General features: G+C 38.4%; 2 protein-coding genes and 1 pseudogene across 4 annotated transcripts; all 3 read right to left on the bottom strand.

Annotated features, from left to right (window-relative positions):
* Positions 1-4,713: 4,713 nt before the first annotated feature.
* On the bottom strand, positions 4,714-7,525 carry LOC123918103. The gene is made up of 3 exons (XM_045970058.1): positions 6,009-7,525; positions 5,568-5,879; positions 4,714-5,176 (listed from the first exon to the last, which is right to left on the bottom strand). Exons 1-3 carry the CDS (start codon positions 6,645-6,647, stop codon positions 5,153-5,155), a joined length of 975 nt encoding a protein of 324 aa, XP_045826014.1. The 5' UTR covers positions 6,648-7,525; the 3' UTR covers positions 4,714-5,152.
* A 1,056-nt stretch (positions 7,526-8,581) lies between these two features.
* LOC123914633 lies at positions 8,582-11,191 on the bottom strand (annotated as a pseudogene).
* A 389-nt stretch (positions 11,192-11,580) lies between these two features.
* Positions 11,581-14,285, bottom strand: LOC123918102 (putative F-box/FBD/LRR-repeat protein At1g78760). 3 transcript variants are annotated; one of them, XM_045970055.1, is made up of 4 exons: positions 13,918-14,285; positions 12,833-13,810; positions 12,377-12,698; positions 11,581-12,044 (listed from the first exon to the last, which is right to left on the bottom strand). In XM_045970055.1, exons 2-3 carry the CDS (start codon positions 13,787-13,789, stop codon positions 12,396-12,398), a joined length of 1,260 nt encoding a protein of 419 aa, XP_045826011.1. In that variant the 5' UTR covers positions 13,790-13,810; positions 13,918-14,285; the 3' UTR covers positions 11,581-12,044; positions 12,377-12,395. The 3 variants fall into 3 exon arrangements, with proteins under 3 accessions (XP_045826011.1, XP_045826012.1, XP_045826010.1); XM_045970056.1 differs by having other exon boundaries at positions 12,833-13,776; positions 14,151-14,276; XM_045970054.1 differs by having other exon boundaries at positions 14,151-14,276.
* Between the last annotated feature and the right edge of the window lie 9,835 nt (positions 14,286-24,120).

Genomic DNA, 24,120 nt, shown 5'->3' on the forward strand with positions numbered 1-24,120 from the left:
TTTTTTAATGGCTTCCAGCCTGACCTATTTAACTAAATAAGCTTATAAAAAAGTCTTGCTCTGCTCTAATTAACGAAATAGGCTGATCTGGCCATGTAGGCCGGCCTGACCTATTCCCACGTGTTGCACAATTTATTTATTTCATTTTTTCTTTTTGTTTCTTTTACATTTTTGTTTTCTTACAGCTATTTTTATAATTCTGTTGCTCTTGATTACGATGAGAATAAACTAAAGTCTCGTTTGAATAAACAATTTATACAAATGCTTATAGTATTAGAGCTTACAAGAGCTTATATTCAATAAATTTTTTACGTTTGGATATGTACATAAAAAAGTACTTAGATAAATTGAAGTATTTAGATGTATTGTTACATAAGCAAATAAGTATAAATTTAAAATTGACTCAAAAAGATACGTAGCAAATTAACAACACAGAAGGCCAGAACAAAGTGAAATCCACAAATTAAAACCTTATGAGCAGCTTAAAACAATTTGTTCCTGGACGAGAGTTGAGTTAAACAAAAGGGAACAGATGTAACCCTAGACGAGAGTTGAGTTGAGTTTGATGGAGGTTAGACGAGAGGGAACCGATGTAACCCTATACGAGAGTTGAGTTGAGTTTGATGGAGCGTTTCTAAAAAAGGCGAGGGTTTTGATTTTTTAAAGTTGCAATTATGTTTTATTTATTTTAAACAACATAAATCAAAAAATTAGTAGGCAAACAAAACGTGTCACAACTTTATTATTAAACTTTTGAAATATAATAAATAAATATAATGAAAGAAAAATAATTACTTTGAATCATTAAGTTTACGCAAACGCATTATTCTTAAACAAACTAGCAATCATGTCTCCCGCACATGCCATATATGTAGAAAGAACAGTCTTCGACATGGTATATCCACTATTTTTATACCCGTATTCTCCGATTTGAGCACGGCCGCAATGTTCATAAGCGTTTTTTATGAAGCGAATCAAGTCTCTTGTCTCGGTTTCATCATGCTTTGCTGGTGCCTAGTTCTGGTTTGCTACGTTGGCAACGACATTCCAAAGATTATGGTGGGCTCCGTCGATTTTAGTTCTCCATTTTTTAGAGCTGTTGTGTAGTTTTACTTTGTTCGATCGTAAAAAATAGAAATATGGTTTGAGTCGGCTTTTCTAATCTGCGCGCCGGATAGAAAGCTAAACATTGTTGCATCTTTTTATTGGCTTCGCTCAAAAAATGCATCCTTTTGAGCAGTTTTCAGAAACAAAAATGATTACTAGGAAAATAAGCCAATGTCCTGCATAATAACAAGTGCAAATAAGTCATCAGGTCAATAATAAAGAAAATAATGAAAGATATATAGAGAGAGAAAGGAAAATAATTACAAATTATCAAGCTATAAACCAAGAATTACCTTTAGTATCAAGCTTATTGTTGCAAGAGTTACTTAATTTAATTATAATTGGGAGAGGGAAAGGGCACGCGTGAGAAGGGAGAAGAGTTAGAATACTAAAGGATTGCTTAAAACAATTCATGTTTGCTATTCTTTAGGAAAGAAGAATTGAAGAGATGTGAGCGTGAATTGTTTTAAACAATGTTTTAAAACCCGGACCGGTGATCGACCCGGTCAAAGCACTGGGTCACTGGTTCACTGGTCAAACCAGTGGGTCACTGGTCAGACCGCATGACTATTGACCCGGCTTTTATAACAAATTTAAATATATTAACTTGAATTTCATAACAATAAAATTTAATAAAAAAAAACTTCTTTCAATAAAATTTCATATATTTTAAAAAAAAAACACAAAAGCTTTTCATTTCATCATTATTTATATTTTGATTCACATATCTATCCGTATAATATTATAATTTAGTCAATAAAAGTATTATCATATCATAATTTTTAATTAGAACAACAAAATTTATAAGTCCAAAAAAAAAAAATACATAATTTAATATTTTATATTAAAATAAAACAGTGAATATATATTAAATTAAAAATAATAAGGAAAAAAATGATCAATGTATTTATTAATACATGCCATGATGTTTTATAACTAATATAGTAGTATAGTAGTATTAAATATATTTCAGTTATTTAGAATATCACATAAATGTGAGTGGCCTAGTGGTAGTAGTGATGCTCCTATATCCAAATGACCTGAGTTCAACTCTCATATACAACATGTTTACATTTTTTTGAAATAATTGATTTCCTCTTCAAACCGGTCCGGTTCACGCGTGCGGGTTAACCCGATTCCCGGTTCATCCATCAACCCGGCCGGGTCACAGCGGTTTTCGACGGTTTTAAAGCAGAACCGGTTCTGCATGCTAACCGAGCCGGTCACCCCACCGGTTCCCGGTCAGACCGGCCGGTCCGGTCCGATTTTTAAAACTATGGTTTTAAACAAATTCGAACAACAAATGCACTTTGGAAAACAACAAATTGTGCTATTTTTTAGGAAAATATTTAATGATAGCTACAACTCTAACGACGACTATGCACTTTGAAAAACAACAAATTGTGCTAAAAATTCATGCTTTAAGGTTATTTTTTCCATAGTGATTCAACGCCACATAATATGCCTCCGTAGATTAAAACTAATTAATTAAGAATCAAAATATAAATTAAAATCTAATAAAGTTACTACCTTATCAGTCTAAGGAGTAAGGGAGATGGGAAACCATTATCTCCCATTTGAAACATTTGAAACTGAGGCACCTCATAAAATCTTATTTTGATTTAGTCATAAAAGAAACACGACGAGCCCGAACAAATTCGAAAAACTCAGGGAGAGAGCATTCTCCTCTTTCGAGGACAAGTTGTACCTTATTATCCAGCTGTACAGAACAACCATAAAAAGTTATGATATTTTGTCCAACCTTTTTAGCGTATGCTTCGATTTCATTCAACGCTTCTTTCTTGTTTGAAATCTCCTTTACTGCAACTTCACGAAACTGATATGTTGCTTCCCAAACGTTGTTGACAAGTTGCTCGCCTTTTTTAACTTCAAGACCCCTAATAGCTTGTAACATGTGGAGTTGACTTTTGACTCACAATTTCTGTTATGATTACTAAGTACGTGAATAGTTGACATGCACAATAGATCACAATAAAAGTGCATTCATGCATCTTTTTGCTTAAGTTTCTCACCGATTTAAACATACCAGCAAAAAATACAAAGACTGAAAGAACAACAGCAATAGTAATAGTTCCAATTTCGGCTACATTGTTATCAAGCATAAAGCCGGTTAGTATAATTGATATCAAGCATAAAGGGCAGAGTTTATGAATAGAGTAAAAATGTTCCAAATAAAGCGGCGTCTTAACCCTATAGCAACGCCCACAAGAATAGCAGTAAAACTGAGCTGTATGGTGAGAGCAATCCATGGATAACAAGTAGTCATCTTTGCTTCACAATAAAAGTGCATCCTTTTAAGCGGACTCTAGAAGCTAACATGGTTACTAGGTACATGAATAATTGACCTACACAATAGGTCACTTCACGAAACTGTTGATGGTTTATCATTTCAAGTTTGTCAGAATTATGTTTAAACACAAGGGCGATTATGTTTTATATTAAACAGATTTTCTTCAAAGATTTGAAGGCTTATATTTCTATAAATATATAGAGCTTAATTCTCTGTTTCCAATTGGTGCGTCTTCTAACAGAGAATTAAGCTATATATTAAAGAAATATAAGCCTTCAAATCTTTGAGACAAATCTATTTAATATAAAACATAATCTCTCTTGTTTTTAAACATAATTTCCGTGTGGTGCACATAAGTGTATAATTAGACCTAGTCCTAACAAGTATTATAAGTCTAATTTCTCCTACGGTTTTAGTTTTGAAGGGGCTCTCCAACTTCATCGCCATGAGCGGACTATACAATAATCAGCTTAATTCATAAAAATAATCGTTAATTTATCAATTTAACGACTTAATGTACTGGTACATTCGAATTATTCCAATGTACCCTAGAAGCTCTGTATATTTTATTGTTGGGTGGTTTTTTTTGTCAACCAATGACAACCATGTATTCCATCACGTCACCCTACTTTCTTCATATGAAATGGAAGATTGGTTGTTTCTTATTGGATGACCGTGTAAAATTATTTTACACCGTCGGTGCATCTCCTTTAAACTTCTTTTTTTAAAAATCTTTGGGCTTACTTGAGTAATTGAAATATTGGCCAATTTCTCGATGGACTAGTTTGATAGAGCCGAATTGGTTAAGGTCATGTTCAAGGCAGTTTTCTTTTTTAATTGATGGTGGTTGATGGTAATAGTGACCCGAGTTATGGTCAATGGTGGTTAAATTGGTTATCAGATGTGGATGAAGTAGTGGTCATTGTCGGTGTTGGTAATTTTGGAAATTGGAGGTGGATGCAAGGTTGGTCAGAGTGGTGGTCATATTGATGATTGTAGTTGAATGGAGTGATCATCGGCGACATCAGAGTGGTGCTTGGCAGTGACGGTGGTAGTTTCATGTACTCATAGTAGTAGTAAGAGTGTTAGTTGGAATACAATTTTTAACTAGAGAGACATAATATGATAAATTTGAAGATTAACTTATCATTGTCTTGTGAAAGTGAGAATGACAAAAATTGGCATAAGACATTGCAAACCTGAAGGTGATTGTGAAAATGATTCCAAAAGCATACATACAGATACTTTAAGCAATAAAAATGGTAATTAATGACTCACTTTCCTTGAGGGTTGGGTAATAAATATCAATTATAAAATTGTATCAGAAACATGGAAAACCACAATCCTTAACATCGAAACCAAAGAAAATTTATGAATATCTAGTGGAGTAACAACTAAATGATTCATCTAGGCTCCAAAAACAAAAAACAAACCCGTTCATACAAAGACATGCACCAATACAACGAAACTAGTACAAGGTTCGTACATAACTAAATGGCGAAGACACATACTCTAAGCAGGTTGGTCCATGAGTATATTGGAAATAGCTTTAAATCAGAGACTATCAGATAAAATAATCGCGTTGATCACAAAAAGACTTCATGTGATTGATCAGTTCCATGTCAAATCGTACAACACAATCAACATAGTCAGGCATTCAACAAACTGATATTTTCAGTCAGTTATCCAAAAACAAAGGTTGACACAGAAGAGTAGCAGTTATGTTGACTCTTCTCATCTATATCCTCCATTGATGATCTATCTAAAGTCCAAGAACTAACAGTATCAATAGTCAAAGCAAAATTTATCAATTCAAAAAACTTAATTAGAGTTAAAATAAAGGAAACATAAACAATAATTGAATATGAAAGATACTCAATCTCATAAAATAAAATAAAGGAAACACTCTAGACTGTAGGCATATTTCAAAAGTATCACACAACTAAAACAAGAGAAACTTTAATTTTTGTTCACTCTAGAGTGCCTAAGTTATGAATGAAGGCCACAAAATTGTGGCCTCTTTGTGGGTTTGAAGTTTCATTTGCTTCCTATTTTTAATCGATAGTCCTCTTCAAGAATAAGTCACTGACTAAATAAATGTCATATCAATTAAAGCAAATCACAAGATAAAGTATAAAGAATAATGTACCACAGTTTTGAGGTCGATTTCAACCCACTGCACAATTTGATGTGGACTCCTGTAATCGGTGATGTCAATTTCTCTAGATGGTGAGTTTTGAAATAAGATGTCTACTATCCCCTCAGGTATGGTGAAAAACGGTTCAGCACTTGCTTCAGGCCTCTTGTGAATTTCTTTATGTGACTTGTTCTTAAACATGGCCAATTCCGATATAAGATGTAATCGAAAAGGGAGTGATTTCAGTTTTACTTTCAGTGTCTTCAAGTTACACAACAATGAAGGGAGTTTAACGTTGAATAAATCAGGAACTAAGGATAGAATCTGAGCAATTAGGGAGAATTATGATTAGTTTGATGCAAGCCAGTTGATTTTTGACAAATTTTTAAATGAAATAAATAAGCATCCTAATAAGAAAGTAAAGAAACCTCAAAACATGGCAAGTTAAGGTACCTGAAGAGTACTTGCAGTGACTGTCAATGATTTTATATTATCAAGTTCCTGCAGCCAGTTGAATAGAATCAAAGAAAACTCCTCAAATCTTGTAGATATGTCTGCATCAATCTTTACTTGTTTGACTGAAGAAAGACTGCTTCCACTCAGTCTCTGATAAGGAATACCATCAAAAGTAATGGTATAAAGACTTGGAGCAGATAGCTCGATTTTGGTAAAGTCAGGTGAATTATAAGACATGATTAAATTGACAAGGGTTGCACTTGATATTCTTAGAATTGGGGCATCCATTACAGTACAACTAGAAATGATCAAATTATTTAAGCTGTTAAATGATGAAAAGGGTTCGGCATGATCAGCATTGTCACTAGCACAAAATGTGAAATAAGTTAGATCCAAGCTAGTCAATGCTGGCAAATTCAGATATTTTGGAAATAATGTTCTTTTCCCATTAATATAAAGACCTTTAGGGTAAACATAAAGCTTAAGAGACGTAAGAGCCTGGCATGAAGAAATGCGAGGAAAAATGATACTACTACCACCTTTAACACGGATTCCTAATTGCTTGAGTTGGGTATTATGGGAACAAGCATAGTTTACAATCTCTTTGAGAGTCCGTTGAGGCTCAAAACTGCACATACGCTCAAAATCGAGAGTGTGCAGTGAAGGTGTGGTATCACGAAGATTCAAAATCTTAGTCACAAATATGGCTAATTTTTTTGCATTGGAGAATTCTGAGGAATGCAATATAAGGGTAGGAATACATTACAACTCAGATAACTACTGGTACCTACACAAGCATAAAAGGGAAAAACAATGTGGAATCATTTTCTGCAATATTATACAACGGATCAGGAATTTGAGTTACAATTACAAAGAGAATCAAATCTACGGCGAGCTTTCAAATCTCATCAAAGTCATACTAGATTGCAATTGGGAAAATGGATAGGAACGGTGGAAAGAGGTGCTAGATTACATACTTTGAAATTGCCGATTTACACATCCAAGCAAACACTTCGCTCTATTTCGTACGGGATAGAAACGGTGAAGTGAGGTGAGGTCTACAAACAGTGGTTCATAGAACCAGTTTTCTAGGGTTCCAACAAAATGCATTAGTTTAGAGACTAAACTATTTGACCAACAAAAAGGAAGAATTACCAACAATTGATTGGTCCATTTGCTGCCACATCATATCAAAATATGTCATGTATGCATAATTTTAAGTGTTTGAGTCCAATTTCAGAAATTGAAAAAAATGAGAGGCCAAAATTGGGAAATTTAAAATGTGGGGACCAAAATTCAGAAATCGACAAATAAGGGGATCAAAACTGCAATTAAACCATTTGGTTTCGTTTTCTTTGGTGAATCAAACCATGACCACTAATTTGACAAGCAATTCTTATAAATATTTTGCACAAAGACTCTAGGAAGCATGCATATTTCAAAATAATCAAGAAATTAAAACAAAGGAAACTCAAAATGAATTAAAAGGAACAATAGAGTTCCTAAATTATGCTTTTATTTATAAATCAGTCTAACACAAGTCAAAATATTCTAGACAAAATTTAGAAACCAAAAAAAAAAAAGCATCTTAACAAGAAAGTAAAATTAAAGCCTCAAAACATGTCAAGTTAAGGTACATGAAGAGTACTGGCAGAGTGTCAATAACTGTACACTATCAAGATCTAGCAGAAAGCGTAATAAGCATAAAGAGCAATTCTCATGACTTGGAAAAGCATTGATGTTTACTTGTTTAACAGAAGAAACACCGATACCACAGTTAATATGAAGGAGTGCCAGTAAATGTAAATGTACAAAGACTGGGAGCAGATAACTGAAGTTTGGAAATGAGTATGGAACTATCATGCACGGTTAAATTGATACGCATCACATTTGGTATGCTAAGGACTCGTGTTCACCATTCATTACAATTGCGAAGGATCAAACTAGTTAAACTTTTAAATCCCAAAAAGGGATTAATCGGGCCATCGTCACTAGCCAGAAAGGAAAAATATTCTAGGTGCAACAAATAGGTTCAGTGATGGTAGAGTGATGAAGAAATGCAAGGCAAGAATGTCATACATTTGACATCAATTCCTAAATGATGGAGCTTGACATTATGGGATAAAACTTAGTTTGCAACCCTTTTAAATAGGCGAGATCCAATGCTACCATTGCGCTTAAGATTGAAAGCATGAAGTGTAGTTGAGGCATCATGAAGACACAAATATTGTCAAAACACAAGTTTAAGGGTGGGAATATTTTTTCAAAGATGTTTCCATTATGTGGATAAAACACAAGTTTGAACGAATGTGTGGTATTTAAAATGACAAAATGTGAATGAGAACACCGTCAGGTAATTCACTCAATCTGTCTTCATTATCATCATGCCTTAGTCTCTTAATCTTTGGTGAAATCATTACCTCATTTGCTGAAGTAGACATTCATTATTCAAATACAAGTACCTAAACAAACATAAAACAGAATAAGTGTTAGAACAACAACTAGTAACAGAAAGAGTAAAAGAAAATGCAAATCACAAACAATGAACAAGGTCGTTGGTTATGCAGACTACAAAGCAACTATAGTTCTTTATCATTACTTGAATGATGAAGTACGGTTTTCAATGTTACAAGTCATAAATTTATTTACATGCAAGCTATGTGATACTTTTACTAGTACTATGTGATACTTTTTCTCCACAAGAAACTTTCCCCAGTTGTATGGTCTATATTTTGAAGGGATTTCATCGTTTAACAACTCCTCCAAAGGCTTGACTTCAGTGTCATGTGCAGGAAAGTAAAAAGAAAGGTATTGAAAACCTTTCTTTCTCAGAGTTTACCATCACTCTCAATCTCATAGGCATCATTGCTCCAAACCTGCACCAACAAAATAATTCCATTAATCAAATACAAACATATATCTACTAGTTAACAGTTTAATAGTCTCCGTTACACTGACATCTAATGGGAGACCTCTATATATTACACTGCCATATCTTCAATTTTAAAATATAGTTATAATAGTGGAGTGACATGTCATGTCAAAATAATATATGATCATTGAATGTCCGTGTAAAATTGGTTTACACTAACAATATCTTTTAAATCCTCTAAGACAAACAATTCATAAAAGTGGCAAATAACAAACATAGTATGTATTAGGCCTAAAGTACCTGAATGATAGCACCAACGTTGATAATATAAGCATCCTGGGTAGGTTTCACAAGAACCCACTGTTGATCTGTTTTACGCTTCACTTCAAGACCTTCAACCTCATCTTGGGCAAGAATAGTTACGGCACCAGCATCTTTGTTCCGTCCAACGCCAAGAGCTAGTTGAGGGTAAGGGCATGGAGGATAGTGATCGAATCTAATGATGCTAGTTTGATCCTTAAAGAATTCTTCAAACTTTGCTTCAACACCTAAGCTCAAAGTTACAAGTTCCAGCAACTTATACGCCAACTTTTCCATCTCCTCAATATACTCTTGCATTATAATCCTGCTCAAGATGCAACCTATGTTTTAAAAACTAAATCAAACCGATTAGTTTAACCGGTTGAACTGGGACCGACAATTTTTTTAACATTGGTCCACCTACACACTTTTTAGGTCATATCACATACTCTTCAACACACTTCACTCAGGTACATGACACCTGGAGCTCGTGACGAGATTGAGCGATCCAATAACAAATAATCCAAAGGATTTAAGATAGACAAGTAGATTAAGATATTATCTTAGAATTTAGATTGAATCTAATTCAGAGCCAAGAATCCAACTCATACGGTATTGAACATTCACGACTTATAAACAATATTTCTGTCATATATCAAATCCAATACAACAATCAATCAATAATTAGTATGGAATGAAGATAAATGAAGTACCTGAAGTTTGAAGAGTATTGAGGTGATGGATTAGACCATTGAGTGAGTCGATCATCATGTTCATCAGAAGTCAGAGGAACCAAAGTAGGACCTTTACATTGAAAATCAAGCAGTTCTTTCCAGTCTCTAATTTTTTGGTGTGTTCTGAATCATAATAACCACTTGGATTGATCTCATCTTTTTCAATATTTCAACCTTCTTCTACTCACTCTGAGCAAAAACCAGTCTAGAAGCTTCCTCAAGTCTCTGTCTAAGACTTAAAGGGACTCTGAAAATTTGTACACAAGTTATATCCTATAAAATTATAGGTCTTCAGACACAGTTTTCCGAATAATATAACTTTCACCATAGGTAGCAATCCTTTTATAGCTGACGTGTAATGTGTAATGAGACCGGTGCACAAAACAGTTTCACAGTTGCATAAATTTTGGCATGATTTGCAGAGCACCGATCAATGATGGTTAAAGGGTGGCAATTTAATCAAGGGATTCACTTGTATGTGTCATAGGGACACAATGATGGTTTTTGTCCGGTCTGGAACATTATTAACTTTAGAAATGAAAACAGCCCCATAAAAAATTTGTTTACTTAATTATTATTTTAAATAAATTGATACGAAATGGTAATTATTCTGGAATTCCTTCTGGTGGATAAAAGAGCATTAGCTAATAAGCTAGCAACTCTTTAAACGCAAGTGAAAGTGGTTATTGAATTGAGAAATTGGAACTAATTTATATCGAAGTTAGAAAATGAATACTTTGGCTTATCTGCACATCATGTTCATAATTAAAAAGAAAACATAGATACACAGCATTTTGGAGCACTAAAATTAACAATGTGGCCCAACAATTGGAGCACTAAAATTGATATACCAATTCTAAAGTACATAAAGTATCAGTACTTGATTTGTCAAAAAGGACGACACATATAGAGATTATTCAAAAACTTACCAAAAATAACAATGAAATATAATTTCATTTTGTATTGCATGACATTATAATGCCATGATAAATACCTAACCAAATATATAAAAGTGGCAAACCACCATCCATTAGTGCATTGTACCCTTGCACACCCTAAACGACCAGAGTTACGCGAAACAACTTGAGCATAATGCAAGCATTGTCCTCTATTAATGCATTAATTAATGTTATAATCATGTATTGTTCCTCATTAACCCACAAATTTACTGCAGCAACGCCAGTGAATGTAACACTAGATCCTTTGGCAAGATTCTCACCATAAGGTCCAGTTGAGTGAGTCAAATTACAATCATTGATTTCTTGAATTTGCATAGTTCAAAGCATAGGGAGCAACTGTGTTGTCCCAAGTAATGTTTGCAACACCAACTTGCGCACGTGCGGTGTTGTGGGAATTGAGATAACGTTGAGGTGAGTTTTGAGCATTGGAGAATGATAACCAAATGGGAAAGTATTTTAAAAAAGCCCTCCAAAATCATCCCCAAGTTCACTGAGTTACCCCAACTTGAGTTATTGGGAGAAGCTTTAGTGCTAATAAAAATCACAGCTATAGTTTTTTATTTCAGCCCCTCACATTCCATCAGAAACAATATCATATCAAGAAAATATGAATAAATGCAGGGTTCAACATTAGTACGAGTGAGATCAACAAAAAACATGAGTTGTCAAGATCAGAAAACAGAATATATAAAAAACCAAAGAAATGATCGATAAAAATATCTAGTAACAACTAAATGATTCATTTAGGCTTCCAAAAACAAAACAACACACCTGTTCATACAGAGACAGACCAATACAACGGGACTAGTATATAATTAAATGGCCAACGGGACTAGTATATAATTAAATTGGAGACTATCAGATGGAACAATCTCGCCAATCTCAAAAAGAATTCATCTGAATGATCAGTTGCATGTCAAATCGTCCAAGGTCAGTATAGTCAGCACTCGGCAAACTGATATATTCAGTCACTTATCTGATATCTAATCTCCCAGGGCATACTTTGAACTAAAATCCAAAAGAAAGGTTGACACAGAAGGCATTGTAACTTGTAAGGCAATACTGTTTTTGTTTTTTGATGTGCACTCTTCAAAGCCCATTATCTTTGAGGTTGGGTGTTGTGTTGACTCTTCTCAACTATATCTTCAATTGATGATGTATCAAAAGCCTAACAAGTAACAGTATCAAAGCAAAATCTATCAACTCAAAAAACTTTACAAGAGCTAAAACAAAGGAAACATAAACAACAATTGAATATGAAAGGTACTGAATATCATAAGATGTTTTCCAAAAACACTCTAGGCAGTAGGCATATTATGAATAGTATCACACAACTAAAACAAAGTTAACTTTATTTTTCGTTTAAGAAAATGGGGGTTTGTAGTTTCATTTGTTTCCAATTTTAATGGATAGTCCTTCTCTTTCACAATAAGTCATTGACTAAACAAATGACGTATCAACGAAAGCAAATCACAAGATCAACTACAATGAATAATGTACCTTAGTTTGGAGGTCCATTTCAACCGACTGGATAATTTCCTGCGGACTCCTTACTCATGTAATGGATGATGCCAACTTCTGCAGATGGTGAGTTTTGAAGCAAGAAGTCTACTATCCCCTCAGGTATGATTACATATGGTTCATCTGCTTCTTTGAGACGTATCTTGTGAGCTTCTTTACGCGACTTGTATTTATACACAACTTCTTTCCTTATATAAGATGATAATCCATGAGGGTGTGGTTTCAGTTTTACTTTCAGTGACTTCAAGTGATGCAAGGAAGGGAGTTTAATGTTGAATAAATCAGGAACTAAGGAAAGAATCTACGCAATTAGGGAGAATTAAGATTAGTTTGATGCAAGCCACTTGATTTTTGACAAAATTTGGAAAGAAAAAAAAAACAGTATCTTAAGAAGAAAGTAAACATGAAACCTCGAAACATGGCAAGTTCAAGTACCTGAAGAATGCCTGCAGTGACTGTCAATGATTTTATATTATCCAGGTCTTGCAGCCAGCTTAATAGAATCAAATGAGGCTCCCCAATTCTTATAAATATGTCTTCATCAATATTTACTTGTTTAACTGAAGAAAGACTGCTTCCATACAGTCTCTGACTAGGAGTACCATAAAAAGTAATGGTATCAAGACTTGGAGCGGATAGCTCGATTTTGGTAAAGTCAGATGAGCTATTACCACACATAGTTAAATGTACAATGGTCGCACTTGATATGGTTAGAATTGAAGCATCCCTTACGCTACATCTAGAAATGATCAAATTATTCAGTCTGCTAAAGGATGAAAATGGTTCGGCATTATCAGCATTGTCATTTGCGCAAAAGGCAAAATTAGATAGATCCAAGCTAGTCAATGCTGGAAAATTCAGGTGTTTTGGAAATAATGTTCTTTCACAATTAGATACACCTTTACCATAAACAGCGAGCTTAAGAGATGTAAGAGCCTGACATGAAGAAATGCGAGGCAAAATGATACCAATATCACCTTTAACGGAGATTCCTAATCGTTTGAGCTGGGTATTATGGGAACAAGCATAGTTCACAATCTCTTTGAGAGTCCGTTGAGGCTCAAAACTGGCTATACGCTTAAAATTGAGAGCGTGCAGTGCAGTTGAGGTATCACGAAGAGTCAAAATCTTAGTCACAAACATGCCTAATTTCTTTGCGGTTCTAAATTCAGAGGAATGCAATTTAAGGGTAGGAATATATTTCCAAAGATTCTTCCATCTTGGGGACAAAATGCAAGTTTGAACGGCGTGTTTGGAATTCAAAAATGACAAAATATGAAGGAGAACACAATCGGGTAAGTCACTGAGTCTATCTTCTTCATTATCATTATCATCATGCTTTGCTCTCTTGGTGTTGGGTGGAATCATTATATCATGCGCTAAATTAAACATCAATATTGAGACTACAAGTACCTAAGAAAAACATTATGGAAACATTTTCAGCAATATAACGGAACACGAATTTGAGAACAAATAAATAAAATCTGAGTAAAGTGGAAAATGAAAAGTTGAGAAAATACCTTGAAATTGAAATGAACGATTTACACGTACGAGGAGTGGAAAAGAACGGTAGAGTAAGGTTTACAGAGATTCGGGGTCATACAACCAGTTTTGTATTTCTAGGGTTCTTATTTGTTTTGCTCGGAACACGAATATAACGGAACACGAATTTGAGAAAACAAATAAATAAAATCTGAGTAAAGTGGTGGGTAGATTTAGATTACAATTGGAAAATGAAAAGTTGAGAAAATACCTTGAAATTGAAATGAACGATTTACACGTCCGAGGAGTGGAAATGAACGAGAGAGTTGGGGTCATACAACCAGTTTTGTATTTCTAGGGTTCTTATTTGATTTGCTCGAAGGGAAATTGTGTTATGGTTCCAGACATAAGATAAAAGTTATTTTTTATATTTATTGAATTAGTTAAATGGTCGCACATTTTAGGTTTTATAATGGTCCCTTAAAAGAAAAAAACCTCCGGATTGGTCCCTTAAAGATATCCGTTAGTCAAAAAGGTCTTTTCCGTTAAACTTTAACCCCAAATGTATAAGATGAACTAACACTGTAAATGGTCCATCATAGACCTCATTAAATTTTTTAATTATAACCATTTGATCTTTTTCTTAAAATCTAAACCTTTGGATCTTGCAAATCTATAACATCTAATAATGGACCACCAACACTAGATTTGTTTTACTTTTCTTCATCTTCTTCCCCTTGTCCTTCTTCATCTTCATCACCATATTCATAAAAACATAGAATTTTTTCTTCAAGTTCATGAAAATCACCAAACGGCGAGGCAACTCAGAGTTTCTTTCAATCGTTAATGAAATTATCCTTGTTATACTATCATGTGTGAACTTTAAAGTTAAGTTTATTAGGAGATAAGTGAATTCGGTTGCTCACACTTTAGCTAGGGCGGCCAATTCTTGGACTAGTTTCCATAGATTTGAGATTATTACTTCATGTATTGAACTTTTGATAATTAATGAAATGCAATAAGTTTGTTTGGTTCAAAAAAAAAAGTTCATGAAAATCACCATCTTAAAAATCTAGGAAAAACCAATAAAATCGAAACTCAGAAATTTTCTTTCCTTCCTAATTATTCAAAAAACTTCAAAATTAAAACCTAAAAAATTAAAACCCACAGCAATGCAAATTTGGATTTGGATTTGGAGTTCGATCCCCGGCCGGTGCGTAAGGAGAAACATTTGTTAGGAGAGGTCAACCCCTTAAATGGATCTCAGTTACCTCGAGGGGATTAGTTGCCCGCAGAGGATACCTTTGGTTTACAAAAAAAATAAATTATTTGTAATTTGGATATCCAAAAATCGATCCAAATTAAACCTTACAAAATTGGATCGGATTGGATTAGATTTTTTTAATTAGCGATCCAAAACCGAACCGCGAGTAATTTTAACTTTGGATCGGATAAATTTTTACCACAAAACCGATCCAAACTGAACCGCGACACCCCTACTTCAACTTATAAATACAAGGAGCATCAAATGCCTTCTAAACAAGCTAGATGATTAGTGGCTTAGTGCACCAATTATAAAAAGTATAACAAGAATTGTGTCCTCATAAACCATTGCCAAGAGAAAAACTTGATTTTTGTCATCAAAGCATCCATGCTAGTTGCTCCTCCTTTAAAAATAATGTTGTTTCTCAAGAACCAGAAGCTCCACGTTACGGTGCACCAAATGAGGTGCCTAACTTTGTTGTATCCGCTGTTCTTGATTTTTAAAACGAGGTTAAAACGAAACGAAACTAGTTTATCCTCAATATAAAAATATTAAGGATTAAGTTAGATTTCGTCTCCACGAGCTTAGAGCATCTCCAATGATGATACCACAATGAGTATCATACATTACTTTTCTTTCCATTTTTGTTTCCCTAATCGGTGTCTCGTTCAAGGCAGGACACTAGTTAGCAAGACCCTAATTAATTCATGAAAAATTGCTTCATTCCATAAAAAAAATTACTTTTTTTTTTAATGCAAAAAAAGTAATAATAGTGATGGGATGAACCCAGTTCATCTGGAATCTAAGAACTGCTTTTTTTTAGCACCCTTAGAGGTAAAATTGTTTGATCTTGAAACAAGTTTTAGGTATTCATGTAATTGAAATATTGGCCTATTTGTCTATGGACTAGTCTGATAGAGCCGAATTGCTGCTTAAGGTCATGTTCAAGGTAGTTTTCTTTTTGAATTGATATAATAGTGATCGGAGTTGTGGTCATTGGTGGTTAAATTGGTTATCAGATGTGGAGGAAGTCATGGTTGTTGGCGGTTGTCGGTGTTGGTAATTTTGGAAATTGGAAGTGGATGCAATGTTGGTCATAGTGGTGTCTGCTGGTTTGTCTATTTTTGTTTCTTATGTGCTTAAAATTTTTTTTTGTAGACGACGGAGAAGCCAGAGAAGCTTTCAAACTCTGGTGCCGATTGTTTCTAGAAAAAGGAGAATACGAATACCCTGATGAATTTGAGAAAGAGAAGAGGTTCAAATATTTCAAGGATTCTCTTAATGACAATAAAACTTATACCCGCGGATACCCACCCAAATCATACCCGTTTTGATGGGGAAAACCCGAGTTGACTGGGTTTGAGTTTGGGTTTTTTCCGATTTCAAAAGATGAGTTTGAGGCGGGTAATGAGTACATTGATACTCACTCCGAACCCGTCTCACTTATACTAAAAATTAGATTTCATCTCTTTTAAATTAGAAACGTTTAAACAATCTCTTAAATTACATTCATATATTTATTTTTTATTTTAATTTGAGTATTAAACAAATCATTTTCTCTATTTTTTTTTTCTTTATTTAAAAAAATATTATTGAGAGAAAATAATTTTGGACATTTAACTTTTTTTTAATAAAAAAATACTAAAATATAATCTAAATTCATGTGAAAAGAGGCGTAATGGTATACCCGAAACCCGATGGGATACCCGATCCCCGTTGGGTATGGATTTGGGGTTATCATTTTTATCCCCGCTCAAATTTGAGATGAGTTTGGGAAAACCCAAACTTTATGAGTTTGGATTTGAGGAGGGCAAAACTCGTTCCCGCCCCATTGCCATGCCTACTCTTAATAGGATGGTCAATCCCGCACTATTACATTATGGTATGAATGCTCCGCAATTTGCTGATCGTAACGAGCAAGAATTCAAGGACCTGGCTCGTGGTTGTGTACTTTATTGTTCTATATCCACTAAACTACTCATTCTAGAATGAACTAGAAGATTCATTATTTTCTTATCCTCAACATCCTATCAGCATTTGGAGCACTGAAATTAACAATATGAACCTGTTCTGGGCCGAGCTTAGAGCTCGAGCATCAGAGGGTGTCGAACACACATACCATCCGAGCACGTCCTAACGGTCAGATACCCTTGCGTATTGTAACGGCCGTAAACCGGAATGATGAGCATTTACTGCACATCAAGGCCTCCAAGCCGTTTTCCGGCAGCCACTTGATGGCCATTAATGCCATCAAGGGCCTTAGCCCAGCGCTGGGGGCTATATATATGCATCTCACTTCATTTGCAAGGTACGCATCTTTTATAGCTAAGAAAACCTTACACACAAACTGACTTGAGCGTCGGAGTGCCTGCAGGTACACAACCCCCCTCCGCTCCAACAGGGGTCCCAAACGCTCTCAACCACCGCAAACGCCGGCGAAGTCGCATCGTTCTGGTCAACACGATCAGTGGCGCCGTCTGTGGGAATTATAGTTTCCCTGTTTATTCAAACCAAAAACTAAAAAAATTTCCTCAAAACACCTTCTTCACGACCAATGGCTGGCGTTAACAACCACCAAATCCCGGAGCACGTGGCGGAGAACCATGGATCACCGATGGACTACGCGGCGTACCATCCGCAGGACGGACAATTCGCCTCCGTAACGGAAGATGGCCAGGGAGGGCAAGACGCGCATTATGAGCCCTACAACCCAGAAGAACCGCAGATCCCTGTGGCTACCCCGCCACAGGCGACTCCGGCAGTGGCTATCCCTCCGGGCGTTCCCATGCAAGAAATGATGGCTGCGCTGGTCAATGCAATCAACCGCCAGTCGGACTTACTGCTGCAGCAGAACCAGCGATACGAGCAGCAGAATCAAAGGCTCGAGCAACAAAGCCGTCGCATCGACGCAATTGCTGAGTCGAGGGTCACGGCGCAAGCTCGCCCAGCTCGCCGTTCACCCACACCTGTGAGGAGCAGAACCTACTCCAGGTCTCGCTCACCACCTCGCCACAGAAGCGAAAGGAGGTCGAGCCCAAGGAGAAACGAGGCTATATCTCGAAACTCCACCCCGCCGAGGAGACATTCCCCTAGAAGGGACAACCCTCCTCGCCGTCAAAGGAACCGATCCCCGGAAGAGAGGGACAGTCACCAAGGCCCCCTCTCCCGAAGGATCCGAGAACTTCCCCTACCGGTCGGACTCGAAAAACCACCGGCAATGGATACCTACGATGGCTCGACAGACCCCGACGAGCACATCGAAAATCTTGAAGCTCTCCTCGAGTACAGAAATGTACGAGGCTCTATCAAGTGTAAGCTCTTTCCCACAACTCTGAGGAAAGGCGCTATGGCTTGGTACAAGAGCTTGGCGCCAGGATCCGTGGACTCCTGGTCGGACCTGTGCGCCCGCTTCCGGGCTCACTTCACTTCCTCGAGGCGTCACCCAAAAACTGAAGCAACCCTCGAGGCCATCATTCAAGGCGAGAACGAGCCTCTCAGGGCCTACCTCGAACGGTTCAACAAGGCAGCCGTTGAAGTGAAGGTCGATGAGAGCATGAAGCTGTACCTCCTCGACAGGGGATTACATCCAGACAGCGACTTTGCTAAAGCTGTCGGTATCGAAGAGCCGAAAACGCTGGATGCATTCTTCGAAAAGGCGAAGAAGTACATAACTTACGAGGAGAAACAAAGGGCCAAAGATGTCAGAAGGCCTAAAAGTCAAGAAAAAACCAGGAACCATGAAAAGGACGAAGCTGGAACCTCGCGAAGAGGTAACGAAAAGCAAAGGGAGGAAAGGATCAAAGATTCCAAACCTCCTCGGGGAAAGTTCACAACATATACTCCGCTGAATGCGTCAAGAGATCGCATTTTCGCCGAAGTCTCCGCTGCGGACTTCAAAAAGGCTGGGATCCACTTCCCAAGACAGCAGCCCATGAAGGCAAATACTGATAGGACAAAATTTTGTCGCTATCATAAAAGCCATGGACACGTCACTGAGGACTGTGTCCACTTAAAAGATGCCATCGAGATTCTGATACAAAAGGGTTATGCCCGAAGATATGTTCAGAATGACGAACAAGCACAACAACAACAACAACAAAGGCGGGAGCCTCAAGAGGTCGCAATGGCCATTGATGTTCCCGAGCAGGAAAACAGAGGCATCGTCCCTCAGGCGCTTGCCATCTCAGCACCTGAAATTCCACTCCCATCTCCGGGGTCAGACGAGGGAGCGCTCATGAGGCATTTCAACGCCCACCTGAATGGCTCATGGGAAAATTTCCCAAAAGCACTAGTGATAACAGGTGGAGGGCTAAACAAAACCACCCTCGGATCGGTAAAAAGGAAGTTCGAGGAGCTGGAAAACGTTTGCTCGGTGACTCCCATCACCGTCACCAAACCTGAGGGAGACTCCGACCCGCTGGCCTTCTACAAATCAGAAGTTCCTGGGGGCTCACCAAACTATCAGATACCACTACTGGTGAGGGCTCGCATGGCAAACTTCGACGTCCACCGCATCCTCGTAGATCAGGGGAGCTCGTGCGACGTAATGTACACAGGGCTATTCAAAACTCTACAGCTGTCGGAGAAGAACTTGGTTCCATATGTAGGACCCGACCTTCAGGGGTTCAATGGGTCGACTACCAAACCTTGGGGATACGTGGACCTCATCGTTACCTTCGGCGAGGAAAAGGCTATGAAATCCGTGAGGACGCAATTCATGGTCGTCGACTGTCCCTCGCTGTACAACTGCATCATCGGCAGAACTACTTTAGCGGAGCTGTTTGCTGTGTCGTCCACTGTTCACTTGAAGCTGAAATACTACACACTGGACGGCCAGGTCGCCACCATCAACGGCGACATAGCCGCTGCGAGGAGATGCTTCGAGGCCGCGGCAAAGAATCTGAGCACCGTGGCAACCCCCAAGAAAACTGAAAAGAAAAATCCGGGGGTAAACACTATTGGAGGTTCCGTCGACATCGATGCTCGACTCACAAAAAAGGAGCATCAAGAAGAAAAACAGAAGGACCTCGCCGATGCTGAAAAGAAAATCTACCGCCCCATCCCGGACGGAGATTTCGAACTGGTGCCCTTGGGCGAAGACCCCCTCAAAGGGATCAAGATTGGAACTGGACTCCCCGACTTGGTCAAAAAGCAGCTGATCGCCTGCCTTAAGGACAATGCTGAACTGTTCGCCTGGAGCGCTGCAGAGATGCCTGGTATCGACCCTGAGGTCGCTTGTCACCAGCTGACTTTAGATCCTAGGGCTAGTGCCGTTGTTCAGCGGCGTAGGAAGCAGTCTCCCGAAAAAGCGGAGGCTGCCGAAAAAGCTGTAAAAGACCTCCTCGAGGCAAATTTCATTTCGGAAGCTAGGTATACCACCTGGCTATCCAATGTTGTACTTGTTAAGAAATCGAATGGAAAATGGCGCATGTGTGTTGACTATACCGATCTTAATAGGGCTTGCCCTAAAGACGCTTACCCTTTACCTAACATAGACAAACTAGTAGATAATTCATCAGGATTTAAATTACTATCGTTTATGGATGCGTACTCGGGTTATAATCAAATAAAAATGGCTGAAATCGATAAAAAGAAAACAGCGTTTATGACCGAATCCGGTAATTATTATTACAACGTAATGCCTTTCGGGCTTAAAAACGCAGGCGCCACATACCAAAGGATGATGAACAAAGTCTTCAATGATGAAATCGGTGACATGCTCGAAGTCTACATGGATGATATGATCGTCAAATCCGAAGAGGAAGTCGATCATACAGCCCATCTAAAAAGAGTGTTCGACCAAGCGAGAAAGTATAACATGAGGTTCAATCCTGAAAAATGCACGTTCGGCGTAAAAGCTGGGAAATTCCTCGGGTTTTACTTAACCGAAAGAGGAATCGAAGCTAACCCCGATAAATGCAGAGCATTCTTTGAATTCCCTACGCCGGACTCAAAGAAATCAATCCAATCATTAAACGGGATGCTCACAGCCTTATCTCGTTTTGTCGCAAAATCCGCTCAACACGCGCTACCTTTATTCAAATTACTTAGAAAAGAATCCGCATTCGAATGGACGAAGGAATGCGAGGATGCGCTACAACACTTAAAACGAGCATTATCCGAACCCCGAGTCCTAACGCGACCCAACGAAGGGGAAACCTTATATCTTTACCTCGCCGTAGCATCAGAGGCCATCAGCGCCGTTCTCATAAGAGAAACCGAGCAAGGGCAAAAACCCGTCTATTTCGTGAGTAAGGCTCTGCAAGGACCAGAACTCCGGTACTTACAGATTGAAAAAACGGCCTTAGCAGTAGTCATGGCCGCGAGGAAGCTAAGACACTATTTCTTAGCTCACTCCATCGTTGTCCGGACTGATCAACCAATTAAGCAACTCCTCGCGAGGCCAGATATGACAGGACGAATGCTAAAATGGTCGCTCGAGTTGTCCGAATTCGAAATCTTTTTCGAAAGCAGAAAGGCTTTAAAAGCCCAAGTGCTAGCAGACTTCATAGCCGAAATGACCACGTCATCTACCCCGGATAAAAACAAATGGACCATCTTCGTAGATGGATCCTCAAATCCACAAGGGAGTGGCGCAGGTATCATACTCGAGAGCGGTGAAGGAGCGCTCATAGAAGTTTCACTCGAGCTCGCCTTTCCAACCACAAACAACCAAGCCGAGTACGAAGCTTTCTTGGCAGGGTTAAGGTTGGCTCAGGATATGGAAGCCGAGGAAATTAAGATATTCACGGATTCACAGCTCGTCGCATCACAAATAACCGGGGAATACCAAACAAAAGACGAGCGACTCACGGAATATTTAAACTTGATCAAAGAAAAATTAACCAAATTCAGACAAACCGAAATCAAGCACGTTCCTCGCGAACACAATGCAAGAGCAGATATCTTATCAAAGCTCGCAAGCACTAAGAAAAAGAAAGGCGGAAATCAATCGCTTATTCAGGAAACGCTATCCAAACCAAGCATAGTAAAATCCGCCGAGGTATTCCTGATATGCGAGATCAACACCAACAGCTGGATGACACCCGTGTTCAAATTTCTGAACACTGGAAACCTCCCACTTGATAAGAAAGAGGCGGCTAAGGTAAAAAGAAGAGCCTGCGCATATGTAATCCTAAATGGAAAAATGTACCGCCGAGGATTCTCCATCCCTCTGCTAAGGTGTGTCGAGGAAAGCGAGGTAGCCTCGATCCTTGGCGAGATCCACGAAGGAATAAACGGTCAGCACATCGGTGGACGCTCCTTGGCCAGAAAGGCCTTGCGAGCAGGATTCTATTGGCCTACCATGCAAGCAGACGCAAAAGAGCATGTCAAAAAATGTGACAAATGCCAACGTCACGGGGATATGCACTTGGCCCCTCCAAACGAGCTAAGAACGCTATCGTCCCCGTGGCCGTTTTCTTGGTGGGGGATGGACCTCTTAGGACCGTTTCCAACGGCAGCAGGACAAAATAAATACCTAATAGTAGCTGTCGACTACTTCACGAAATGGATCGAAGCCGAACCTCTCGCCCACATCACAACATTCAACGTGTTGCGATTCTTCAAACGCAATATACTTGCGAGGTTTGGGATCCCTCAAGTTGTCGTTACAGATAACGGGACTCAATTCACGGACAAGAAAGTGCGAGAATTCATGGCAAAAATAGGTACAACCCAACATTTCACCTCTGTCGAACACCCTCAAACGAACGGCCAAGCCGAAGCTGCAAATAGGGTTATACTACGAGGACTCAAAAGAAGGTTGGATGAAGCAAAGGGAAAATGGACAGAAGAACTACACAGCGTACTCTGGTCTTACCGAACCACTCCACATTCTACAACGGGAGAAACGCCCTTCCGACTGACGTACGGAACAGAGGCCGTAATTCCAGTAGAAACCGGAGCATCCTCCTTCCGAACAGAAGTACCCCTCGAAGGGGAAGACAACCACGAAATGCTCAGAGAGGAGCTCGACCTCCTGGAAGAACTCCGAGACGGCGCAGCCCTCCGAGAAGCTACTTTGAAACAAAAAATAGCAAAACGGCATGACAAAAGGGTCATCAAGCGAGAATTTGACGTTGGGACACTAGTACTCCGACGCAACCAAAAAGATTCTCGCGAGGGTAAACTCGCGGCAAATTGGGAGGGACCTTATCGTGTTCGAGCCAAAACCGAAAACGGTGCCTATTATTTGGAAGATCTTTACGGAAAAGAAATTCCTCGACCTTGGAATGCCGAAAAGCTCAAACAATACTACAGTTGAGAGAAGTTCAAAACCATCCCTCAACGAAGGCTGTGTCTTCGCCCATGAGAAGCACGCCTATACAACGGAGGAGTGCTTAGGTACGGGCATGAATCTTAAAATCTAAAACAAAGTCGAGACGTTTTTGAGCTCGATGATGTTGGCGAGGAAAGCTCTAGACCACGGAGCACCATCGTCATAGTACACGCCCGGTAGAACCCCAGCTCGCGATGGGATGTTCACACCCCGAGGAGGAAAGCTTAACAACAGCCCCTCTCCTCGTTATTAGTTTGGATTAACATCTCCAAACACTTAGAATGGTTCCCCGCACCTTCTAAGCCCGGCATCTAATGGTACCAGCTACCACAATGATGACCACGATCCAAACACACACTAACGCGAAGAAACGAATAGTTCGGCGTATAGAATGTTTGGAAAAAGTTAAAAACCTCAAAATTGGTCGAGCGCAAACAAAAAGACAAGCTTAAAAGCGTTGAGCGTACAAACGATCGATTCGACATTCAGAGGAAATTAAAAGCATCGCCACACAAACCCTAAATCTAGATATGAGATAAAGGTAAAAAGGCAAGAGAATAAATCAAAGTACTGGTAGTTAAAGACCCCGAAGGGCCATAATTGTCGGTTACATCAAAAAAGGGCAAGTGCCCGAACGAAACAAAGAAGAAAAAATAAATCTACACTTCATCATCAGGAGGGGTAACAATGGCTCCA

This window comes from Trifolium pratense, linkage group LG3, assembly GCF_020283565.1.
Source record: "Trifolium pratense cultivar HEN17-A07 linkage group LG3, ARS_RC_1.1, whole genome shotgun sequence".
Classification (NCBI taxonomy): Eukaryota; Viridiplantae; Streptophyta; class Magnoliopsida; order Fabales; family Fabaceae; genus Trifolium; species Trifolium pratense.

What these genes read in the sequence shown, in the direction of transcription:
- LOC123918103 (XM_045970058.1), bottom strand. Translation starts at nt 6,647, where the DNA reads ATGTGCAGTTTTGAGCCTCAACGGACTCTCAAAGAGATTGTAAACTAT. An exon ending in TCACTGCAAGTACTCTTCAG is followed by an intron (nt 5,880 to 6,008) that starts GTACCTTAACTT and finishes CTAATTGCTCAG; the next exon opens with ATTCTATCCTTAGTTCCTGA. An exon ending in AAATCGACCTCAAAACTGTG is followed by an intron (nt 5,177 to 5,567) that starts GTACATTATTCT and finishes GACTTTAGATAG; the next exon opens with ATCATCAATGGAGGATATAG.
- LOC123918102 (XM_045970055.1), bottom strand. Translation starts at nt 13,789, where the DNA reads ATGTTTAATTTAGCGCATGATATAATGATTCCACCCAACACCAAGAGA. An exon ending in TCACTGCAGGCATTCTTCAG is followed by an intron (nt 12,699 to 12,832) that starts GTACTTGAACTT and finishes CTAATTGCGTAG; the next exon opens with ATTCTTTCCTTAGTTCCTGA.